General features: G+C 39.2%; 1 protein-coding gene across 6 annotated transcripts in view; it reads right to left on the bottom strand.

Annotated features, from left to right (window-relative positions):
- Positions 1–3,302: 3,302 nt before the first annotated feature.
- PICALM (phosphatidylinositol binding clathrin assembly protein) overlaps positions 3,303–25,982 on the bottom strand; it is a 66,915-nt gene continuing 44,235 nt past the window's right edge. Inside the window, exons 13-23 of one of the 6 annotated variants that reach the window (XM_085065959.1) lie at positions 24,840–24,989; positions 22,939–23,019; positions 20,289–20,396; positions 19,276–19,407; positions 19,160–19,190; positions 18,228–18,327; positions 16,469–16,492; positions 14,380–14,439; positions 12,030–12,134; positions 5,919–6,021; positions 3,635–4,984 (exon numbers count right to left, since the gene is read on the bottom strand). In XM_085065959.1, coding sequence (XP_084922085.1) covers positions 5,929–6,021; positions 12,030–12,134; positions 14,380–14,439; positions 16,469–16,492; positions 18,228–18,327; positions 19,160–19,190; positions 19,276–19,407; positions 20,289–20,396; positions 22,939–23,019; positions 24,840–24,989 — 884 coding nt within the window. In that variant the 3' untranslated portion in view covers positions 3,635–4,984; positions 5,919–5,928. Of the gene's footprint in view, positions 3,509–3,634; positions 4,985–5,918; positions 6,022–12,029; positions 12,135–14,379; positions 14,440–16,468; positions 16,493–18,227; positions 18,328–19,159; positions 19,191–19,275; positions 19,408–20,288; positions 20,397–22,938; positions 23,020–24,839; positions 24,990–25,982 lie in introns of those variants that run through there. The other 5 variants (XM_085065964.1, XM_085065969.1, XM_085065986.1 and 2 more) reach the window with 5 other exon arrangements.

The following is a 25,982-nucleotide window of genomic DNA, read 5'->3' on the forward strand; positions in this document are numbered from 1 at the left end:
TGAGCTGGAGGTGAGAAACATCAATCCATGAAATGTCTAAAAAGCACAATGGGGAGGAGTGTGCTGAGAGCCTGTATCCACTCCAGTGATGAAAGGAGCTGCTTGCCTCAGCACACTGCTGGCTTGAACCCTATCTGAGCAACTGGATTGTGTTGCTTTATAGTCTGGCTGTGCTGGTATGATATCCCCCAGCTTGAGCTGCGGGGAATGTGGGTGACTTCACTGTTGGTCTGGATTTTGTGAGGGTTGCAGCCTCTGCTGCAGCGAGGTTATATAACAAGGCAGTCTTTCCACAGGTTCAGGCCTGCACGTTTTGGGAAATGAGGGTAAGAGACTTGTTCTGCAGCATTTGTTCCTGTTTGGCTGCTTTCTGAGAGAGAAGTTATTAAACACCCTGCTTCTGTGGGCTAAAAGGAGTTTGCCAGAATAAGGTCAAGGCAGAAGCTAATGGACTGAAAAATTATGCTATGGTGACAAGCATGGAATAGAGAACCTAATGGTGTTAGCATCTTTAGCCACTGATGTTTTGCAGCTGGATGTTCCTCTGAAAAAGGCTTTTCCTTGGATTTTGAGTCAACTGTAAAAATAAGCATTTTTTTGCAACATTACACTTCAGAGCTCATGTTCTGCAATATTCCACAAACACCGTATTGTTTTAGGACATGACATGGTAACATGATACCAACAACTTTTCCCATATGTGAACAACTGAACACTAAGCCATGCTGAAAACTGGGATTTAACATGGTTCTGGATCTTTCCTCACTTCTAGTGATTAAAGTGAAGCAAGAAGCTAAAATTGTATCAAATACTGCCTTTCTAAAAAAAACCCAGTACTTGGGCAATTGCTGTAGCTGGCACAGGGAGGTTCAGCAGTTACTACCATTAACAAAGCAGAGATCCATGCTATGAAAATAAACCTGAGACCCCAGTGCTCCTTGTGTACTGCAGCTGCCGGATATCCAAAGCACTATGCTTGCATCCAACGCATTCTCTGTACCATTATCGCCTCACATAACAGAAATTTAAGGAAGTTAGCCCTTTGTTCCAAGGCTTTTTGATCTTTGCTTCAGGAAATTTCATCATCAGAGAAGCAAAAAAAGAATTAAATGTGTTTTATTCACTCCTAGACTGATCTGTTATCTCAAGGAGGCCATCTCCCATAGTATTACTCAACCTTCAGGTACAAAAAGGTGCTGAGTGGGTGGCAGCAATGTTACACCTTCAGGGAACCTGCCCAGAGTTCTCTCCTCCTCACTTTTCTCCTGATCCAGCCAGGATGCAGCTCAACTATCAGCCAAGTCCCTCTGCTCTCCAGTTTGAACTTGGAAAACAGCAGCAGCTCACAGATTTTTCTTGTTGGGCAAACGCAGTGGAAGATGTCAAGCCTGTTTCTGCTCTCTCCACTGCAGTGTGAGAGCTCCAAAGGTCAAGTCAAGAGATTGACAACAGGCCAAGGAGAAAGCTCTTCTTCAGTTTACATATGCTCCCATTAGCGCTGCTCTTTTGTCTGTATTCAGCACATTTTTTCACTACCCCTCACATTATCTTGTCAATCTTCTGCTCCCATCAGCATTTACTATCATTCCCAGTGTTTTTAGCACTTAATTCTCACTTCTCTGCCACAATCTTTATCTCAATTATGTCATGGCCTTTAAAGTTGCTAATCATTTATGTTGCTACAAAATTTGTGTCAGGCTCTGGAAACGGGCACTTTTTGTCTAATGAAAGATGCAAGGTTTCACCCTGTCCCTTTTCCTTGCTGAAGGGCTGTTTGGCAGCATGGAACGTCTGGCTCAATGGACCCTCTGATGTCACAAAGTCACGCAAAGACAGCTTTTAAACATGTCCTGAGGTACAGCTCTGTTGAGTTTGTGACTTTGAAACAGAGAAGCAGCAAAGGAATTTAGATCTGTCTTCAGATGAACTCTACATTTGGGCTTTTAGAAAACTCACTGAGGAGCTGTTCAAGTTCTTGCTCTGGCAAGAGTAATTGTCTCAAGAAGTAAATTTAGTTGTTTTCATTACATAATTCCCTGATTTAAAAAAACCCCAAAAATACTGTGGTTATTCTGACACACCAGTTCCCTACACAAAGCCCTAAGAACCACATCTCTGCAACAAAGCTCTGCATCCTCCCCTGCTCGCTAAGGGCAGGCAGCTTCCCTAGACAGTTTACTCCTTGAGATTAAACAGCCTTTCAAATCATTTTTGAAGAGAATCAGGTTTTCACAACCCCCTATTATTGAAAAGTGCCAGTAATTAAAAAACAAAATATGTCTGTGTGCTGTGCTTTTTACATTAAGCTAAACTGAGTGTTATTTCAGTGATACTGAAAGCAAACATACTTACTTAGCAAAGCAAAGTAGCAAATGAGAAAATACTACTCAGGAAAGTGCTCAAGCCAGTTTGTCTCCAAAGAGTAAAACAAAAAGCAAGGGTTTTTAGCAAGGCCTCCAACAAGAACCCCTAATCTGCACAGCAGCTGTTTCACGGAACACAAAGCAACAATGAGCAAGCAGTAAAGGGTAACAGGAATTCATCATCCCTGCAGCAGACACTGGTTTGAGTGTTTGCAATTTTTTGGCACTTTAATGATTTGTAACCTCAAGTTCACAACCACACAAAGGGGGTCCAAGGGATCAAAGAGATCTAGGAGCACAGATCTATCCTCAGGCAAAAGCCTCAAATCAGACTGAAAACACTCTGCAGAGAGCACCACAGACCTAAAAAGAAGGTTGGAGCCTGTTTCTATCATAACGCAGCACACCAAGCTCTGGAGGAGGAGGATGAAGGTCTACCTTCTTCCTTCACGCAACATCTGGACTGTTTCAGAACAATCTGTGCCCTGGTAGTTACTCATGTAGCTAACAGGTCACAGATGTGAACCTTTTTTCCAGCTGGCAGCCCCCAGCTCCGACAATTCACCCTGACCACAAGCAAAACTAAGATGCTTTCTGAAGGCACAGTCCCACACTGAAAGCCTCAGTGGTAGGAAGGCAAAGATTTCACTAAGTCCCCAGGTCTGGGCAGATGCATTATATCCTCTGGAACTTGTTCAGGGTTTCTTTATTCATGCTTTTAGAAACAAATTTTAAATCTACTGACCTGTAGTGCACAGTTTATGATACCTTGCCTTCAGGACATGCCTCAGGTTGTTGTGAGGAGGAAAGTTCCACTTCTGTAAACTCTCCCTGGGTCTAATTACAGAAGATGGTGTCAGCAAATTGTTCATAGCTTTTCCAGTACTACCTTCTGATGGAAGATTAGGGAACATAATAATAATAATTTTTGGGGACATATTTATGCTTCTTGCTCAGTTATAAACAGTACAAGTTTATTGCCATGAATATTTTGAAAAACTATTCACGTGAAGATGGTGAAATATCACGTTAGGTCAGGAAGAATGAGACACCTTGTTGCTGGAACACTGAGGCTGTCTGTGACAACAGCCTGGGGAAGGTGCTGCATGGATCATGTCAGCCACAGGCTCAGAGTGCTGCACTTCCTGCAATACAATATGCACATATGAAATACATTTGGTATTTTATTAAGTAAACAAAGCAATTATCAGTGCACATTTTAAGCAGCAAAAAGAAAGGAAGCACCTCAGACTTTCATACCGTAACAAAAGTTCTGTGGAAGCTGCATTTTATTTGAAAATCCACCCATTTTTGCTAACATACATTTTAATATTTTAAACAAAAATAGAATCTGCAGAGACAATGCAGCAAGTATGCTTAATTCATGTACAGAATTGCTTTCATATCATTGACTATCCTTCTGAAGGCCCCACTCCACCCCAAAGTTACGATGTATTTACACAAAGCACCGATCAACAGCGCTACTTTAATTCCTGGTGAACTAAATACCCACTAGACATATGTAAGGAAGCTACTTCCCCTTTTTTACTTTTAAAAGGTACATGATCATAAACATGGCACGAGCCAAATGAAAAGGCTTTCCCCCCCAGCACACAACACCTCATTGTTTTCTTTTTACAGAACAGAAGGAAAGTCTTAAAGTGAAAGCAATTCCTCACATTCATCTTGGAAAGGCCTTATAATGTCAAATGTAAAAATAATGACATGCCAAGCACAAAGCAATAAAGTTCCTTCCCAATGCACTAATGCTGAATTAAAAATGTAGTGCTTCTTCTAGTCAGTTAACTGTTCCCTTGCAAAATCCTAGGCACAGAATTGACTATAAGGATTAATGCGTTTTACAGCTCTTCCCTAATTCCCATATATACTGAGAATTCATTAGATTCAGACCTTTAAAATATTTAGTGCTCTGTATGTCAGCTGAAAAGCATTCTGAATCAGATTCATTCTTTGTGGATAAAAATCAGACATACTGTATACATCCATACTCATTTTCATAAGGAGGTTTTTTGATACAATATTAATGTTAAATTGATAATCATAAATAAATACAAACAATAATACATAAGGAATGTCTACTGCAAACTGAATATATAATTTTTTAAAAAAGTTAATTTCCATTACTGCTGTGCCTACATTTGTGAGGACTGAAGAAAAGGTAACTGCAGAATTAAGAGTTAGGATTTGACCCTCCCCTGCCCAGAGTCTTGTTTCGAGTTACGGTAAAGGACACATCTCCAATCCAGACAGCATTTCCAAACACCAATATCAATTTCCAGAATAAAGGCTTCTCTTCGTACGTTACCAATTAAGGATATTATTAGAAGCTGAGAGTATTGACGTGTTAGTCACCAGGACAGAAATAGATCTTGGTCTTCATTCACGGCAATTGTTGGCCTTGCGTTGTGTACTGATGTCTTCTTATGGAGGTGTCCCAGCTTCCTTCATTGGTCTTCATCATTTCACTGCATCACTTAATGGAAGAGGAGATTTGAGAGACTGAAGTTCATTTTTTTCCTGGAAGTGGGGGTTTACTGCTGAGCACATCTTTTTGGAAACCTTCCTTTCTCTTCCATCTAACACAGTTACATAAACTGAATCTGGAAAGATGAAAAACCCTTGGGTTAACATCCAACAGAAATAGTACTTCACTATAAACCTGTTTTCTTCAAAAATTTCCATTCTTCTGATGCCCAAGCTACCCCACGATCTGAAGTTTTGAACAGAAATAAAATATTTTACACAATCAGGGCCAGGAAACAACCAAAAGCCATCAGGATGTTTCTCCAACGACACCAGCCTTTGGAATATCTCTGCATTAACAATGAAACCCACCTAGTTATCCATGCAACAATGTCACCAGCAGCAGCATAACACAGACCAACACCATTACGAAGAGAAGTCAGGGTCATTTCCCATGTTGAACCAGAGGAAGTGCACAAAGAAAAGCAGCTGCTGTGTGCAATAAGCCTACTCTCTCTTTATACTATGAATTCTTGAATTTCTTTTGCATGTTTTCACTCATTTTACTATTTAAACTCCCACCTGCCCCTGACTGGTAAAAACCAACACAACTCCTCCAAGTGCACCTCTGTACCAAAACGGATCCCTCGCACACGTGAAACAAGCACCTCCTCCTGCATGAAGGGAACTCTCTGGTCAAGCCACGGGGAAGTGCATGAACACTCTGCCAGCAGCACTCAGGGCTTTGCTGAGAGCTGGGAATTCTGAACACTTTCCTGATGAGATGGTAAATACCAGGTAGCACCAGTTCCTTCTCCCTAACTGCAGCAAGCACCACATGAGCTGGCTCCATTTCCAATGGACTGAAGCAAAACCACTCAATTAGCCTTTAAACTGCTGAAGTTAAATACACAGAGTTTCCAAGTCACTGCCACAGTGCTTCCAACTCAACAAGATTTGGTTTTATTTCCTTCAGAAACAGTTCTAGCTATGTTAATAAAACTTGAATTCGAACTTTATTTTTGTTTCATATCACAAACACCAGCATCTCCCCAGAATAATGGACAATACCTAAGTTGTTCTACAAGAAATCCTGGAGAGAGAGCTCTGCAAAGGGATCCTTTCCTGAGGCTCTGTGAGGACTCTGACTGGAAGGGCTGGATGCTGCAGACAGCTAGTAGGAAAGACGACAGAGAAAGGGAAAGAAAAAGAAAACAAGGTCTCAGAATGACAGAATATGAAAGCTGAACGTGTAATGAAAAGACAAGGGGAGGTTAAGAGGCAAACTTGGCAGAAATCAACTATTAAAACAAGGTGTTTGGTCATATGGAAAACAAAGCCTCTTCAATGGTTGGTGTAATGCAGAAACAAGCTGGACATGACCTTCCAGAAAGGAAATGCCAGTGGCATTTGCCAAGCAAGCAGATAACCTCACACTTTCACAGCAGCATTCTTCAAAAGAAGATAAAAACATTCAGCCTACTCCTGTGAAACAGGTTAGTCCTCTCCCTGCTTTACTGGGAAAACTACGGCCTGGCAGGGAGAGATGATGCTGGGGTCTGGCCAGAGCATGGCAACTTTCCAGTTGGTTTCTCCAGAAGGAATAGCGCTCAGCATCTTTGCTTGTCAAAATAGGATGCATATAAAAAGAAGCTGGATAGCAGAGACTACATAATGCTCAATTTGGGACCTAGAAGAAGAACACCAGATATATTCTGTGAGTAGGGAAAAAAAAAAAAAGGAAAAAAGATGAGAATTTCAACTGCTGCCATTTTAGGTGACAACTGAAGACTGACTGATAGGCTGTACACTCATAAAAATTACATCCTACAGCCACGTACCTAAAGCACCACACCACAAACTCAGTCATATAAAGCACATAACTTAGAGGTGGCTAATACTGGCATTCCAGCAGCTGCAGGAAGGGAACCAAACCAGGTTGTACGTGCAGGATTACCTGCTCTTTGTTGATTTATTTTTCCTTCTGTGTTAGTACTTTTCCCGTTATAAATGGTGGTTTATTAAATCCTATTTGCCCTCCCCCTGGGTAGAACATGCATGTTTTTGCAGTTACAAATCAAAGTCAGCATCCTCCAAATCAGGTTCCGTCACTGGAACAGTTTGTTCAGAACTGAGTCACTTGCACTCCATGCCCATGGCAAAAAAAAACATTGCGTGAAGACCTTTTCCTTTGGAAATGGCAGGCACCTGCCAACCTACGCATGATAGGGAATGTGCTTATGGGAATTGCTTGCAGAAGTGCTCAGAGTGTAAATATTGCCATTGCATGTATAAATTTTTCACATGAATGTCTATCTCAAAAACCACATGAGCAGGATTTCCTTCAGGATCAGTACATGCTTGATCTGCATTGGAATCTTCATCTCCTCCTGAAATCCCACTCCCAATGAGGCATTCAGATCCAGTCACCATAAATAGATTATGGAAAAGTCATGACACAGAATGGGAAATGCTTGAGAAGCAGTTTCAGGATGTCAGAATTTCCCCTCTTAAACCTGGTTCTTCCCTTTGGAAAGCCATAGTCCAGCACTCCCCACCACTCTCCAGGATCTGAGGCAGACTAGTGATATGGTCCAACAGAATCCTAACTTCAGCAAGGCATGCCTGTTGCCACTTGATTTCAGGAGACATTCTTCCTCTTCATGGTCAAATGCCTTGAAGTCACATATTAAAAGTCCTGTCAGACTGAGTTGGCAAATCTCCAAGTCATATCAAGTCCAAAGTAATGTCCCAGTTTGAAAGCAGTGTGGAAGACTGGTAGTTTGGAGTCACGTGTGCAACATCAGCATGTAACCAGACACAGGGAAAATTTCAGGAAGCCTGTTCAGGTTAAAATCTGAGAGAAAAGCCTGACAATGCTATTACTGAGATGCCACAGGTAAGTTCAGACAAGACACAGCATCTTGCAGTAAGTACGTATTGTAACAAGATTCCACTAATTATTAAAAAGGAGGCCTTAAAAAAATACATGGGAAGTATAGTTAGTTTCCTACATTGCACGTCTCCAGATTACTGTTTATAAATAGATCTGAAAACCAGGACCAACCTGAGCAGTTCTAAGGAGAAGCACTAGAACAACAGCATTAGCCATCAGTTTCTCTAGTGCTGATCTTACTGGAGCTGTGGATTTAGTGCCCCTACTGCCAAGAGCTTGTGTGATGTGAAATGCACTGCACTGCGCTGCTCACACAGCTTAGTCTCACCTCCAACATCAGCCATCACTTCTCACTGCCTCCAACAAAGACAAAACTCCCTGCAGTCCCAGTAAAACCTAAGAACCCATCCATAAGCGAGCACTGGGCTGATTCCCATCATTAGCTACACTCTGGTTTCCCATGAAACAAGTCTGTCAAGCTGTTCTAGAATATATTTTAGGGTAATGTGCCAAAGCAAGCATCTGTAAGGTCTACTTTCTGGCATAAGTCTGTCCTGAACTTCATACCCTGTTCTTACAGTTCCAAACACCCCATCAAAAAAACCCCTACATCCAGCCAAAAAACAACCACAAAACACACTCACCCACACAACCAACTTACTAATTTGCACATTTACCTATTCTCCATCACCCAGGTGGTGATACACTCCTGCTACTTGCCCTGTACAATTGGCTGTGTTAACAACTGCAGTGTTACAATTTGCACAGATACTGGCAGTAGGCTGAGTGATTTCTTTATTCTATTTCAAATCTTAAATTTTTCACTACCCATCTGCTTTCCCCTCCTAAGGCTATGTCCTTCAGGGGACAACCACACAAGAACATGTCACATGTGAAGGCACACAGATTTGTCATGATTGTACCATTTTATATTGGCCAACACAACACCATTTTTAACAATCAAGCCCTGCTGCTGCACATTGCAACACTCAGGCCTTGTGATGGGCAGCTACATTCCAGTCCCTGCACATCAGTCAGATCTGGCTTGTCTGAAACATTCTGCCTTTGCTGTACTGTATCACATCTGCCATCCCTCTGCTTGAACCACTGATTCAGCCTACCCCCTCCTCAGACACACACACATACACACACACTTCCCCCTCACCAGCTAAAATGCAATCAAATAACTCCAACCATTCTCACTGTTCTGGGTAGCACAATCTAATAGTCTGCAGGGAGTAATGCCCACTATTTTATCACGATGAAAACTTATTTTCTTTCTCCGGTGGGAAATACTGACCTTAATGCAAGTTAAATATTTTCAAAGAAATGACCGTTCTAGTTTCATTCTCAATTGTTTCAAATTATTTTGCCCTTAAAAACCAAATTACCCTTGCTTTTGACCACAACAGTTAGGAAAAAAGTTGTAAAAAGAACACTTGGAAGAGAAGCAAAATAGGTATGTCTAGAGATAGACAAAGCATATTTATTAAGACAAAACCTTAAGAGTATCAAGTTAGGAACAACAGTTTAATTTGTACAGAAACTGGACAACATTAAGATGCCTATTTTCCCAGTCTGTTCTCAACTCACTACAGCTTGGCAATAAAATTTTTGGCAACAACTTCATATCTGTCATCATGCTTTTAAGTACCTTCAACTTTCTTTACTGTAGACAACACCCAAGATCTATTCAGGAGACTGGAGGTGATATAATCTGGGATTTTAAAAGTAAATATGAAAAACAATTTCATTTTTGGCAGTGATGATGCCATGGACAAAACCATGGTGTTTACAGTGATCCAAGTGGGCAGTTTGAGCTGGGTGGCTTTCAGATAACCATTATTTATTCTTTAAGATTTGTTTACTTACCCCAAGAATGCATGTTTTTCTTTTACTTTCCTTTTTCTATTTCTGGCACAAGGGCACTAACTAAACTTCAACTGAGAAATACACTCCCAGAGAAGCCTCAAGACTCAGCACACAGTAAATTCAGTGTGATAAAAGAGTAATTCCCTTCTGTGGCTATACATTAATAAACTCTGCTGTGTATGGGGAAGCTCTCACATGCAGCCCTTGCTTCATTTAAGTTGCTTTACTGATGTCAGGCTTCTGAAAACTCAACACCTTCCAGCAATGCAGACTGTGTGTCTCAGGGAAAACCCTTCTTGGCCACACAGCAAATGCTGACTCAAAGGGTGTGTTTTCCATTAAATTAATTCTCATAGGAGCCAAACACTGTCAGATAAGAGAATAAATATAGCTCCACACACCTCACTTGTGACTAATTCCTCTTTCTCCTGTTCTGACAGCCAGCTGGGACTCAACCTAGGCCACGCCCTGCAATGTCAAATGAAGCAGAAAGGCTCACTGAGCTATTCAGACCCATCTACCTGTTCATAACTGAATCAGGCAGGTAGGCAGGGGTTTTTTGGGTTTTTTTTAAGGATCATTTCAATTTTTTTTTTTTTTTTTTTGATGGAGAAAAAACTCCTATCCTGAGGATCCTTTTTCCTGGTCAATATTTAAAAACTCCCATAAACACTATTTGTCTTCTTGAAATGGTATAAAACCCAAGTGAAAAATATCAAATCACTTAAGTGATAGTGAATGTGCAAAGCAGCTCTCAGAAGTCCAAGATAAAGTCAGTTGAGAATTACATTTCTAGCTAAAAAAATCTAACAGCAACCCTTTCAGATAAAGCATTTTAAAAAAGATTAAAAAAAAAATCCACAAGACTGTATTTTAAAGAGGACGGTGCACACATTGCCCACTGGCAGCAGGCAGCAGAACCTTTCTTGTTGAAGGATCACTGAGGCTCTTTTTAGTTCCATCTTACTGCTGAATTATCTTCTCTCCACGCTCTAATCCCAAACACTGCATTTACACCAACCTATACCTAGGTGGAATTATAGGCAAATGCTTTTACACAGTCACCTATTGAGACACAGAGCTCTTTATAATAAAATCAAAACTGATATATATTTCATTTTTTGTAATAGAAGTCTGATGTACAGGGTGAACTTTGAAAGTTAAAAACACACTGTTAGTGTGTTTTACTGTAAGTAAAAACACACTGTTAATCCTGGAGCTTCAGTCAGCTAGCTAAACTTGGCTCTGCCTCTAACTGCAGTTCACAGACAAAGTCTTAATAATCTCAGAATTTTCTGAAAATAGTATGAAGGTATTCAAGGTTATCCAGTCCCTCTTCTCCTACTTTGTAAAATGTTTTTCCTTCTGTAAAAAAAGCCCCTCTCTTCAGATGCCTATTGGGTTACAAAAGTGAGTTCAGACAGAAATTTCCCAGTGACAGACACTGGTGAAACAAATAGTAAAACAAACCAGTAACAGGTATGTATTTAACTGCAGTACTGGTGAAGTGAACTCAGAGTGGCCCTTTGGCACACTCATTTCAGTAGGTTAGGTAATGAATCAGGACACAACACATCCCCAGAAGCAGGTAACCAGGGGATTTAAGGACACTCCATTTAAGGTAACACTTAACAGGGAAAGGCCAAGTAGACTGGTATTGCTATCACACATCTTCACTATGCTGCACATGCAGTCTCCTGCAGAACCATGGAGGAACACAGAAACCACTGGAGACTACCATGGTTAAAACTAGATGGATGTGCCATGTGCCACCCACTGCAGTGGTCAGGACCAAGAGGTGGGTGTTAGGTTGAGGTTTCATCAAGTTTGATTCCACAGTCTTTTCAAATCCATCTAATGCAGTCATAGACATAAAAAACTACAACACCCTGTGTGGTTCCTGCAAAATGCTTGTAATACAAGCACACACCTTGCACTTCAGTTACTTTATAATCTACTACTTTTAAGTGTAACGGGAAAGAACAGTGATGCATATACTTAGGAAAAAGCTGTAATAGGTAATCTCACAAAGCCACACTTTGAAGGTAAAGCAGCATGGAACATGTCTGTGCTCTTTGCTCTTTTCCACAAAGTCATCAACTTTTCTTATCCTTTGTCATTGTCACATTCCCGGAAAAAACACCACTTGGAAAAAACCTACCCTCTTTGCTTTGGTAACACAAGTTTGCTGCTGCCAACATGGATACAAGCAGGTAGGAAGCAAGCTTCCCATGAACCACTGGGCTTGTGCAATAATTTGTCCAACACAAATAAGAGCTATTGATTACATCTATGTATAAAATTAAAATGAATAATTATCAAATTGAAAATAACATTAACATATTAAATATACTTCTAAATAAACTGCCTCAAGTGTAATTCATTCCCAGCACCAATGATTTGAATATACACACCTGTGCTCCCGGTACAGGGCCAAAGGGGTTTGGTGGTCTCATGACTGGCTGACTGTATATCAAAGTTGGCTGTGTCATTACTGGTATGCCTCCCATCTGTGATGGCTGAAAAATCCCAGACAGCATCAAATCACACACAGCATTAATGCATTGCAAGTATTTAAGGAGATAAAGGAAAATGGAAAATGGGTGAAAACTCTTGGTCATATTTGAGATATGCAATCATGTGAGATCCTTCTACAATATTCTGCAAATAAAGGTTACCAGAAAGGAACATTAGAGCCTTTCCAAGGAATTCTCTTAATAACAACTGAGCCCATTCAATCTCTTGCTGCAAAAATCTGAAGCACTAAAACACTTGTTAGACAAGCAGTTGTGCTGGTCCTTCTGCTCCCAAACCCAAGGTCTGACAGCACTTCCCTGACAGCCTCTGAAAGCTCAAGCACAGTTTTACAGATAGCAGTGCAGTGCTGACAGAGTTCAGGACAAAACTGAAAACTGAGAGCCATAAGTGCAATTAATTTTAAGTCATTATGCAATCAAAGTTGAAGTGTTACCAACACTCCAGCTGAGCCAAATTACGAGTTTAACGTGTATTAATGGTCTTACAAGTCAGGTTATATTTAACACAGATGCCCATCTATGGTGCTGCTTTTGGCATTCCTGTCAGGCTTGGGTTGACAGCCAGTATCAATCCTACTGAAGCAACCCCCATTCCAAGCAGCTTTTCCCTGACTAATCCTGGTGGTGGTCATCATACTCCTCCTATCGTGCCAACCCAGCTGTTTGGGCAATCACAGGGTGAAGCCATTCAAGAAACTGACCCTTTTATAAAAAATTATAAGAACAACTGAACAACTGCTGGCCCAAGGAAGACAGGAAGCAGCAGCCAGGGAATGGCCAGGCACAGTGCTATGGCACTAAGGAAGCTGCCTGTCCCAGCATGCTCGCACCAAGTGAAAAGCCTGCACTTAGAGAGGGCCTTCCTCAGAACTATGCTCCCCACTATTGCTTTTAGGAAAAATTACAGGGTTTTGCAGCAAGGGTTGAAAATTGTGTCCATATTTCAGAGATTCCTCATGGTAAATGTCCTGAGTAAAGTCTGAATGAGCCAGGGCAGATTTCAGGATGTGCTATAGAGCCCACTGGTCAATCTGTAATGGCCCATCTCACCCACCTGCTCAGATATTGCATGTGTTTGAAAAAGTAGCAGCAACTGAGGGTAACAGAGCTATGGCTCCTCAGTTCCAGTTTCTATTTCACAATGGCATTTAAACCCCACAATAAAAATTGCTTGACATAACATGCAAGATTATTTCCTATACACTACATATGCTGCCTTCCCCAGTTGCTGAATCAAAATAAGTACAAAAATGCTGCTCGTGATAAGTGCAAGGTTGTGTAGATCAAGTTTGATCCACACTAATGGCAGTTTAACCATAACAGCTTTGATCAAGAATATGGGAGTTCATGGATGCATAATGGGGAATGATATGACACTCCCCCAATAGGGCCTCAAGAACACAGTTGGCCACTTCTGCAGTTCATTTACTGAGCATATACAAATTATAACTCATTAAACTTATCTGGCTATATGATGAAACATTTTTTTCCCTTTAATCTGCAAGTCATTTAATGAAATAACTGCTTGAAGGAAGTTTTCTTGCCTTTTATTCACCTAGGAAAGCTGCGCTGCATCAAAATCACACTAAAAAGAAGAGCTAAGGCATATAATTTCAGAAATATTTTAAAATTTAAGGTAAGAACAAAAATTTTCAAAGCAAGAAGCAAGAACGTACTGGTGTGTCACTAACAGATCTAATTCTCAGCCAACACCACACCACATTGCAGTGTCACAAACTTGCACTTTTGTAGCATTAATCATCACAGACATTTGCTCCCAACCTCAGCAGAAGGTATTTAAAGAAGGTTTCACTTCACCAAAAAAACATTTCTGTTCTGAAAGCAGCTATTTTTACTGACATGATAAATTTACTTCTATTATACACTTACTTCAATGCCAATAAAGACCACTAAGAACAGACATTGTCTTAATTTTCATAGAATCACAGAATGGTTTGGGTTGGAAGGGACGTTAAAGATGATCTAGTACAATTTTAAGAAGTCTATGAATAAAACAAGTGAAATAAAGAAGGGCAGACCTAATTTCAGACAAACACCCCATAAGTGGTTCAGAAAACCAGAAGTTAATAATTTGGTGAAGAATAAATGAATGGGAGCTGAAATTCAGTCTTCAGTAGAATAGTTCAGGAAAACAAGAGCTACCAACTATAAGCAATGAAACAATACACAGCATCTGCCTGGTTGGAGTTGTAGGAATTCCACTCACCATCACGTAGCCCATCATTCCTGTTGGCGTTGTGGCAGGATAGGCCATTACAGGGGGTGCCTGTGTGAGAAACAGTGGTCAGCTGAGAGGAGAAGAGATCAGCTGCAGTAAGACATTGCTTTCTAAGGATCAACTGCAGCACTCAGCTTATTATGAACATAGCAAAGAATAAAAAGGATTTGCAGTCTGGTGTTAAGAGTGTATTCTAATTATTTCAGATAGAATACAATACCTAAGCAAAAGTTTCTGGGCCACCTTGGCAAATCTCTAATTATGTATTTGCTTTAATTATGTTAGGATTCTGGCTGTCTGAACTAAACTGCTAGTACCATTCTCTCAGCACCCTGTTTAGAGAACACAGTACAAGACTCAGAGAAGTCTGAGAGAAAATATTCATGAAGCAGAAGCACTTTTTTAATCCCATGAAGTATGTACTTATATTTCAAAGTAATGGTACACAAGGAGTAATGGTACACAAGGAGTCTTAAGAGAGAATTTGAAAGACTGAAAGACCAAATGACCATTGCTTCTGCTGACATTTACAGGAATCCTCTTTAGCCAGGATGTGTACACTATGGGGATTCTCCTAGCAGGCTGTGAGATAAATTAGACTCTTACAGGAATGCCAGCTTGCATTCCCTCTACCTCACTTGTTTCATACACTGAATTTGAACATGCTAAAAGTCGTCTTAGTACTTGGCAGATATGTTTATATTACCCTGACTGTACTGTACTTTTATGAAAGTACAGTACAATTGCTGTCAACAGACAAAACCTGGAGTGAACCTATGTTTTGTAACCAGCTTGGCAATATATAGGTAGAAAAACAGCTGATATCTCTTAGAAAGATAAATAAAGACAGTTCTTCATCTCTTAGCCATATTCTTTATTCTACAGTTTATTATCCACTTTCTAAATTAATATTAACTATTGCAAGGACAAAAGAATTGGATTTTTTTCCAGACTAAACTGCTGCTTATAGATATCCAGAGAGCTTGCTGTCTATCCACTCCCCTTCCTGTTAGTCTCCCCTTCTAGAAAAAAACCAGTAATTTTCATGCTCTTACTTTGGGGATTTCTATTCAAGACAAACACCATAAGCATTTTTTAGTACACAGACATTACTGCTACAGAAAAGAGGCAAATGATAAACCATTAATCATACTGAACTAATTAAAGCACATAAACTGTTTCATCAAGAATAGGACATCAGGAAAGCTGCTTCTGAATTCAATTCTAAGGTATCAGCTGTTTTTTCTTATAGTAGAGCCAGGGCAACTGGCATTTCAATTGCCATGAGTACAGATAGAGAATCATCTGGACAGTGTATTCACCATATATTGTACACAGTGGGCAAAGCAATCCTGAAAATTACAGGTTGGTGGTTTTTTTTGTTTTGCTTGTGTACACACACCTACACAAACATGCTGAATAAACTTATTTTTGAGTGCTCAAATATGGACCTACCACCCTTAGAGTTACCCTGGAATAAAAACAGAATACAGGGAAAGACCAATATCACTGTTGACATAAAGAAAAAAGTCCTTTGAAATGAAAGCCTGTGTTTCTCAGACAGCAAGCACAGGGTATTTCTTGCCCTCTGTAAACTATCTACATTAATTTTCTTTTTTCATATGAGCATTCATGACATATTGGTCTCTCCCCACTTAAAAAATAACTTAAAAAAAAAAAAATCAAGATCTACCATAAATGTGGATCAAGTGTCACGTATAACAGAAGCCTGTGAGGTTTCATGCAGTTATTCAAACACAATATTTTTATCTTCATTCAGAATTCACCAAATGCATTAAAGGCAGCACAGACACACACCCCAGCTCTCTGGCAGCAGATGACACAGTTTAAAGCAAGGAAAAATAATCTTGGTATTTCCCATGCCATCATTCGAGTCAAGAGCCTGCACACCACCTATGAAGTTCGTGTATGCTAGGAAAAGCTCAATTTTTGGCACACCAAAGATTTTCAAATGAGAAATGTGTAAATAGCAAGGAGGTTATGAGATTCTGCAACAGCAGTGGTTAATATCAGCATGCCAGTCGATTGCAAAAAGGCTGTGGGTTGTTTCACTTACGTATTGTGGAAAATGCATGCCATTCTGTATTTCCCAGGGAGAACAATTACATAATGCAATAACACTGGATTAGAAGCAAATACTTACACAACAGAATATACACAGATAGCATTTTAGTTCACAAATACATTAAATGTTTACTCCAACACATTCTTGTAATTCAAGTCATTCACTGAGACAACATACCTGTGATACTGCCATCATTATTAGCTTTAACACTGGTTTGCATAGTCCATTTATTTGGTATATGCCTTTTTCACCAATGATTTTCAAAAGCATATTTATTTAGCAAGCAGCAGCAACTCCACAATAAATGGACCAGCAGAGGAAAACAAAGCTTTTTTTTTTCCTTTATATTCTTCCTTTTTCAAGTTTTTTATGTTAATAGAACAGTTTCACAGGAAGTGTCTCAACAGTATCTCTCAATAATAAAAGCTGTTAAATGTAATGACTTATCACAAGATGTAGATATAAGACACGAGTTATTAAACAGATTCAAGCACACAGGTAAACTCAAACCACCAGTCATTAGAGCAGGTAAGTAGTTACAATTTCTTCAATATCTACACACCCTCCAGTAAGATCCACAAACATTTCTCCCCACAGAAATGTAGTGAGTTGATAGGGGACACCTGGTAGAAAGAGGTGGCAGATCCAGGGAGACAAGCTCTATCTTTGCAAATCTACACTGCTGCCTTACTACACTGCGGATTCAACCTCCCCCAGTCAGAGTCAGATGCAATAAATCCTTGGGGGTGGTTTGTTACCTGTTCTGTCCATGTACAGCTCTCCAGGTCATTGGTGAAAGGGTGAGTAGGATTCACATGCAAAAATGTTCTGTGAACATTGTGAAAACTACTTCTGTGAAGTCTTAACATGTAATTAAAAGCCCTCCCCCTACACTGCTACCCCAAAATCCTTGTCAATATTGCCTGTTAAAATAGACATGAACTTGTTCATCAAAACTGACATGGATTAGAAACAACTGCACACACTGGGGCAGGAAAGCAGTAGTTATGTACATTAGGAAAGCTGTAGCCACAGACACCTCTGCAAGGATCAGTGGGACCCACTCGCAGAGCAGGCCGAGTTACAATGTAATGATGCATGACCTATCAGTGCACCCAAGGACACTTTCAGACTTACTTTCTAGACTCCTCACTCCTTGGAATTCAGAGTTCTATGTCGCAAACTCATAGATTGGTTTGGATTGGAAAGCACTTTGATGACCATCTAGTTTCAACTCCCCTGCCATAAGCAGGGACACCTCTCACTAGACCAAGTTGCTCAAAGCTCCATCCAGCCTGGCATTGAACATTTCCAGGGATGAAGCATCCACAGCTTCTCTCGACAACCTGTGCCAGTGCCTCACCACCCTCACAGTAAAGAATTTCTTTGTAATATCTAATCTAAACCTGATCTCTGTCAATTCAAAGCCATTGCCCCTTATCCTGTCTCTACATGCACTTGAAAAGTCCCTCGAGTGAAACCCAGAGACCCCTACCTCACCATGAGGGAGGCTGCTCAAACACTACTGAAGTTTGTGCTAAACCTGCACACATCACATCACATTATTTCCTGGAATCACACAGCCAAGAAAAACAAACCTCAGCAGTACAAACTTCCAACCAACCACTTCTTCAGTTTTCTATTACCCTTTTACTGCAACTATAGACCATTTTCAAATTCATCCATTATACATCACCCAGCACATCTAAGTTGCAGGGAACTCACTATTTTGAAATGAGCATTTGCTTACCAATGTTGGAGCGTTCCACGCAGTTGTAGGTGCAATCTTGGGTTGCCAGTTGGAACCACCTGTTAGTTTCTTTTCACCTGGCTGAGTCCAGTTTACATCACTTCAAATAAAAGTTTTTTAAGAATTGTTAGAAAACATTGGACTTTCTTATAAAGCTTCTTCAGGCAAACACCATTTCCACTTGGGGAATAAGGCTTCTTTTATTAATGAAGCCTATTTAGCACAGGAGTTGATAAAAAGTTTCGTGACAACGTATTTTGGCTTGCAAAGGTAAGGTATGATGTTCAGCATGAGCCCCCTCAGCATTTCAGTCACATTCCCCAGAACAGGTAAGTTAGTGTATCTGACTCCCCTTCGGTCAACACCGTTGAGTTAGATTTCAAGGCAGCGTATTAGATTTCTGAATGATTTCAGAGTTGGAGAAGATGCTCCCAATAAGCTTGAAATTTGCCAATCCCATTTCTCAACTTTGCTGCTAGAGCAGATGTTCACTACGCTTGAATACACACACCCTGCTTCAAAACTCACTTGTCTAAAGGTCAGCCTCAAGACTGAGGTTGCAGTTTCACTATCTTTAATACTGCTCTGCTCCCACTCAGATCACACCAAGTATTAAGGTGTGTTATGATTACCTGCAACAACTACGAAGAAACATTTTGATGAACTCATTTTTTTAATATACCTCAAGTCTGAATGGAATCAGAGACAGGACACCTAGCCTGCTGCTACCACTGTCACTACCACTGTCACTCAGTCTACAGTCACCTTCCAAAAACTCTCAACAAGTCATTATACCTTGTACAAGAAGTAAAGTCCCACGTGTGCTCTGAAGGTTAACATTATGTTGTTATGCACAGGTTTCAACATGTACATTCATGAAAATTTACTATCATGAAAATCCAAATGCTCAGCTTCTGATGAAGCATACTCACTTTTTAGTAGTTCCATTTCCAATGCCCAAATCTGTCACAAGGGAGAAAAAGAAACTACTGAAATTCTGTTTGTTTAAAAGAAGTCAGTATTTACATGTTAGTGGTTCCATACTTACTGCCTACAAGATTGGCTAAAGATGAATCCAGATCATCTGACACTAATTTATTAGGCGGTACTTTGGCAACTGGAAGACTCTGGTTTTGAGAGGCCACTGTTGGTTTTAGGAGACCACCTAGTTCATCAAAGCCTTGGAATGAGAAACATAAGTGATTAGTGATTAGGCCTCCCACAAATGTCAGGACATTCAATTAAAAAGACAGCAAGGTCAACACAATGGCTAAATACAAAATTTAAACTGGTGATGCTACTCTATAATAGAATGACAAAACTTATTATGCCTCTTGATAAAGGAGACCTTTACTATGTAAAAAAGATTTTACTTCAGTGGTTTAACCTATGTGACACAATTTTACATGAAACAGATTCATAATGACTGTAAAACAATCAAAATGTTAAACAAAATAAAAATTATGAAGAGTTTCAATCTTACAAAAACATGTATGTATTTGCTTTTAGCAAATCACTGGCTCACAAAAAAATCCAATGTCAAGAGTCTGATGGCAAAAGATCAGAAAATATTTACTTTCCAGATGCTCTAAAGAACAGAAGGAGCACTATGACTGCAATCCATATTAACTGTGTATTAAGTGATCATTTTCCAAAGCAATTTTAATGTCAAAAGAGGAGGCAAAGTGGTGCCAAAAACCACGTTGCAGATATATAAAACGAAGATGCAAATTTGCCTCTTCCAACCACACTCTACAAATACAGACTTAATTTCAGCTGACAGAATATAAAAATGAAGGCTTTTCATTGCGTGAAGTTTTAATGCACAAAATATTTAAGTGAGGGAAATCAGTGTAAACATTTTAGCAGAGTGAAGACATAGTCTGGAAGAAAAAATTATTTGATTAATGCTGCTATTGACCTTTTAAAATCATCTTTCTTTTATTCAGCTAAAACTCTGTCCCAGTAGTGTAAGTAAATACAGATTAAGAGATTTATACCTCAAAAATAAAATAAATTAAAGGAAAGGACATGAGTCATTTATTTTAGCAAGTGCCTTACCACCAGAATCTGGGACAACATTAGAAGATTTGTTTCCAAACACAGACTCAAAGTCAACATTAAGGCCAGCTGATGGCTGTGGTTGAGCAACGGGAGATGGAGTGAACCCTGTGGGGAAAAAAAAAGAAAGAAATTGAATGGTTTTTATACAGCATTTCCCACAAAACCACCTTTATGCAAGACAAGCCAAATAAATATTTCAGCACTGCAGAAAGACTATGAATACCTCAAAATCCAGATTACACCCTGACACTGAGCAGATTATTTAGTCTTTATTTGAAGTTACTCCTCCAAAGAAAGATTTTGTCTCAAAAACTGGACAGACAGGCCACAAAGGACTCTCCCCTGCAACTGCTAAATCTCTATTAATTATTGACACTTTCCTTATTCTTTTACCATATACTTACAATACAATTACTGAGGCAAAAGTCACCATGCTTCTCCAGGAAAAGAAGCTGTTTAGTGTGGAATCTGTTTCACGATTAACTGAATGAAGATTATTCCCTCCATTCTTTATATTAATCCAGCAATTCTCTTAGATGCAACTGGTGTAAGATCCAAACCATCCCAAGGTGCCTGAGCTAGTAATGCCTTTGATTAGACACTCTTAATACTAATCATTTTCATAGCTCTTATTTATGGATACAAATTTTGCAGTTGACCATGTTTTGCTGTCAAATTTCTAGAAATTATGACAAGATATGGGGAGGCACAGGCACATTTCAACTCCTAGTGCTGTCTAAACTTACTAAATTTGTCTCCCATGTATCTATAGCGTTTTACAGATACACAATTATTTTTCAATACTGAAAATTTATTGCAGTACGAAGCACTGCATACTATGGTCAGCAGCATTAATTTGATAGTTTAGTGATACAGAAGGTAATAGCCATTTGTTTGTCCTATTTCTTTAATGTTATTTATGATCACACACAAGTACGTGCATGTGCATCACCTTGGTATTCAGGCAATAACAGAAGTAATTATTGCTTTATATGAAAAGCACCAAAAATAAAAAAATGCAATGCCATCTTGAAAACTAGCTCTTCTGGTTTCTAATAAAAAATATGATGACATGGAGAAATGAAAGGATCACAGCTACCTCAACAGTAAAACATTGCAGTGGGTAGAAATAACCAACAAAGAAAACTTGGATTTCGTTTCTCTTGCTGGGACAGCACCTCATTTCAATCTTACTGTTTTTCTGAAATGAGTCACACTTCACCTAAAAAAATTAGTAACTATGGTATGTTATTCCAGAACATAAACTTCACAGAAAAGAAACAAAATTTGGGTTACTTGCTCCTTTTAGTCTTAAAGGAACATAAGACTCCTAACTCCATCACTAAAATTCACACAATGTAGTTTTCATTAAAAACAAATCAAAGTAAACAGCATACAGCAAAACATGGGAAGGAGTAATGTGGGAAAAGAGAGAGTAAATAATCAACAAACCAAAATGAGTATCTTTATGACAAATATACCATCAAGTTGTAACAAGCCATTTCAGAGACTCTGAACTGTAGATAGGAATTCCTTTGATGGGATGTTCTGCAACTCTTAAAACCGTGCCTGTACCAATAGAAAACTTGACTTACAATAGCTCATATTTTGCTTTAGCAAACAGCCTCAACTGAAACAAGCTGAGTTTCCTGCTCTCACATTTTAGAAGTTTCAAGTTTTATGAAATTAAGATGAGACAATCTCCAAGACAAAACAACATACAGGACTCCTTTGAATCAGCCTCTGAGAAAGATCAAATCCTACTCTTGATATCAACCACCAAGCCAGGGCATTTTGTTTAACAGGGATATTTTGAAAGGTGCAAAGGTCAGTATTTTTAATGGAGCTTCTTTGAGTGTCAAGACTTGACAGAAACTAATAATTCTGCTTTTTGAATATGGAAGTAAGGGAACAGAGTCATTTGTAGTATTTAACATCTTGTTAAATGACTCTCACTAATTTTTATACAAAGACACTAAACCAAAATGTGACTTTATTGGGCTTTTAAGAACTAAGCCTTCCACAAACCATTTACTGAAGGTATTCTTAAACCTTGCATTGCAGCAATGTTAACACAACCTGTTCAACCTGGTTTTGACAGCCCAGTCTCTCTAGCAACTATCAGGACGGTGCTCCAGAGTCAGCACCAGTACAGGGTTACTACACAGACATGACAAGTTGCACAAATGATTAGCCAGTACTTCAATGCAGCAAAGACCTCTTTCTCCTGTTCTGTTGCAAAGCATAACACTAGTTTAGTGCACTGTTTAAGAGTAATATACCAACAAAATTGCCATAAGCAGCACGAACATCCCAATCCCTTTATCTTAAAAAAATGACATAGAGCAAGATGAGAAGATACTTATAAACATGCATGTCTTTTGTGTGGTACGTATCAACAAGTAAACTACAAGAGATCCTGAAATGGGGAGATACTCATTTCATGTTTAGACTAAATAAGCCTTAGTTTGGCACAAACTGAAAAAATACATACCATTTGTGACCACACACCTGGCACAAGCACACAAATAATAGTTGGAGCCACTACAACAAGGCACTTCTGTAGTCAAGAACATGCCTACTAGTTCTAGGCACACAACACATTCAAACTTCTGTGTGTGTGATAAGGCTGTATCCCATTACCTACCTCCAAATAGACCAGCTACGGAAGAAGGCTCATTGCGGAAATGAGAAGCGTTAGGGTAAGCTTGAGGACCACAAAAAGAATCTGATAGAGAGTATCACACAAGAGAGAAAGCCAGGAAAGGAGAAGAGGAAGAGTTACAGAAAGAGAACCAAGATACACTGTTTATCTGCTATTCAAAACTTCAATTTCACATCAGTCTATAAATACACATATAGTCTAATAACACAGAACCAATGGAATGAAATCAGTACACATCAGACAGACAGTAAGAAACAAGTTTACACAATCTCTAACACAAAAGGGGAAAGCACACTTTCCAAGGAATAGCTACGTTAGGATGAAAACTTTTTTTTTTCCCCAATCAAATGCCATGTTTTACACCCTTGGAAGAAATGAGTGTAAAAGCTTCAAGGCATTTTTCTTATACCTGAAGTATATTCATATTTGGTTGCCACAAAGGGATTTAGTTGAGTAAATGGATTGTAATGATCTAAAGAACCAGAGAGAGTTATTTTAAATCCACATTCACATCATCATAGTGCCTTGATTGTGCTACAGCTAAAACTGCATCTACATTTCCCAAATCAATGTGTCAGGAGGCCACCCTTTGGTTCAAGATATATCCTTAGAGCATGAGACACTGGAAGGGAATGCAATGTATCAATGCCATCCATTTCCAGTGACTTCAAAACTGTCCTGTGATAAATACTACAAAGACCAGCAAGCACCACAAAAACTCAGAGTCCTTGTTCACAGCCCTGCACTGCTGCAACTTTTTGTGTGACTGCAGAACAAGTTATACAGGGGAAACTAATCTGACTAAATAATCATCCTACTAAAAACCCAGCTGTATTTCAAATAATTATTCTACATCTACATGAACCATACAAATTTCATTGAAAGCATGGAAAATACAGATTATCACACAGCAATACCAATTTAAAGTATTTTATATATCTTTAAAAAGATATTTATCTTGCTTGCTTTGTCTTTACATTAAAGACAGACAAGCTAGGAAACTAGTTAGCTAAGGTGACAAAGTATAGGTAGTATGAATATCTTTAAAGATATCATCCCTTTGTCTTACCTCTCTTAAGAAGTATCAGAGGTATAAAAACACCCTCTTTGTTTTAAGAGCCTGTATTTTTCTTTGATCAAGTCTAGGGGGGTTCTACCAGCATAAATACAGACTGTAGTGTACAACGGTCTTTAAACGGAGCTTTGTGTATTAGAACTGACATGTAATTAGTTGATTTTTTTGTCGATGAAAACAAACTGAATCATCATATTGAAAAGTAATCAAATTACTATAGAGCTGCACCAACACAAATGTTGAAAGGATTAGTGAGACAGCCATGCTGAACCATCTCCAAAGTAAGATGTGAACAGTTTTTGACAGGTGAGTTTTTAGTTTATTGCCCCATAGGCAAACAGTCTGAGTAGATTATGTATCAATATGTGCATAGCTTTATCAGCTTTGTTAATGACAGCATGACTGGGGCAAAAACATCCACTATCAAAAAAGTCAGATTAAGCTCCTTTGTTTAAAAAGAACATTTCAACCTGAGGAAGAACATAGTAGCATTTTCTTTTCCTTCTCAGACAGATGCAGTATTTTACCTTAAAATTCTCGTACAAGAGACTTTGTAAAACTGCACTCAAGCAACTGCTCTGACTGTAACTGTTTCTTTACATCAGGTTAGAATCCCATCTAGGCAGCCAAGCAAGGATTTTAACACCATTTTCATGGTACAGTTACTAAATCAAATTCTTACATAGCACAAAACCAGCCCCAAATGATCAGCTTTTAGTTTCTGAAAGGCCCCAAAAATATATTTTAGAAACTAAAATAATGTTAAAAGTTTTAGGAAATAGGAAATTAGTTTAAAATGGTACTTTACCAACAAACATTTCATGTGTGGGTGTCCTACTGGTGAAAGTAGATACATCAGAAGACACAGACAGATGAGCAGCATCGTTAGTTTTTGTAAGGAAAGGATTTAGGTTTGGAATGGCATCATCAACACTATCAACAGTAGCAGAAAAAGGATCTGTTCAATTCCAGAGAGCAAGAGAAAGAAGAAAAGGGAGACGGATTTAGTTTTCTCCTAACATCTCTAAGCTTGGGATGACCTAGCTAATTATTTCATTTTCAAGTTGTCCAGAATTACCTGTTCTCTACTCAAAAAAACACTGCAGACACTAGCTACCAATTTCCTTTTTTTTTTTTTTTTCTTATGGAATAAGAAGCACCATCTTATAAACTGTGCTTCTTCCTGTGTTTTATACTCAAAGTAACTATGTTATTCCTCTTTAAACAGAATCACTTTTTGTTTCTCCCAGTCAGGTCCTGAAATTTGCAACAAAGTCTCTGGAGCAGAGGCTGCGTGTCAGCACTACAGAACCCCAGGTGCCATGAGAGGATTCAATGCAACAACATCCTCAAGACAGCTTTAAAAACCTGAACAAAACCAACTGAGCTGAACTTGTCTTCCAAACTGTGTTTATGGATTTTGCTGTTACTGAGCATCAAGACATTTTCAAGAGCTATGATTATACCAAGGTGGCATACAGGACATAAGCACTTTCCTTGCTACCTGGGGCATCAGGATCAACAAGCTTGGTGTGGATATGCTGTTACCTGCTAGTAAGGAAAAGACTGCTCTGCTTTTACAGTAAGCCATGACGAAGAAAATGTTCCTAACTAAAAAGCTGTCAGACTTTACTGGAAGGAAAGAAACATGGATCTATACAAGTGACTTTCCAAGGCACATAGGAGTTTCAAGGTTTCCTGAGGATGGATACAATTGCCAAGCTAATGTACTCCTGTAATTCAGAGCCTAACAGATAAACAAGATAGAGAAGGCAGCTACAATATTTGTTGACTGAAGGAGCTGTGGTTTAGCTGTCTGGTTTCAGAGCCCATCAACCCTTGGAAAATTCAAAACCTCACTAGGTGAGATCAGCAAGGGCTGCATCTAGCTCTATTTACCAAAGTGCCTAAAACTGCAAGTTACTCTTCTAGACAAAGCCACGACATAGAA

Source organism: Lichenostomus cassidix, chromosome 1, assembly GCF_008360975.1.
Source record: "Lichenostomus cassidix isolate B80296 chromosome 1, HeHo_3.0, whole genome shotgun sequence".
Taxonomy (NCBI): domain Eukaryota; kingdom Metazoa; phylum Chordata; class Aves; order Passeriformes; family Meliphagidae; genus Lichenostomus; species Lichenostomus cassidix.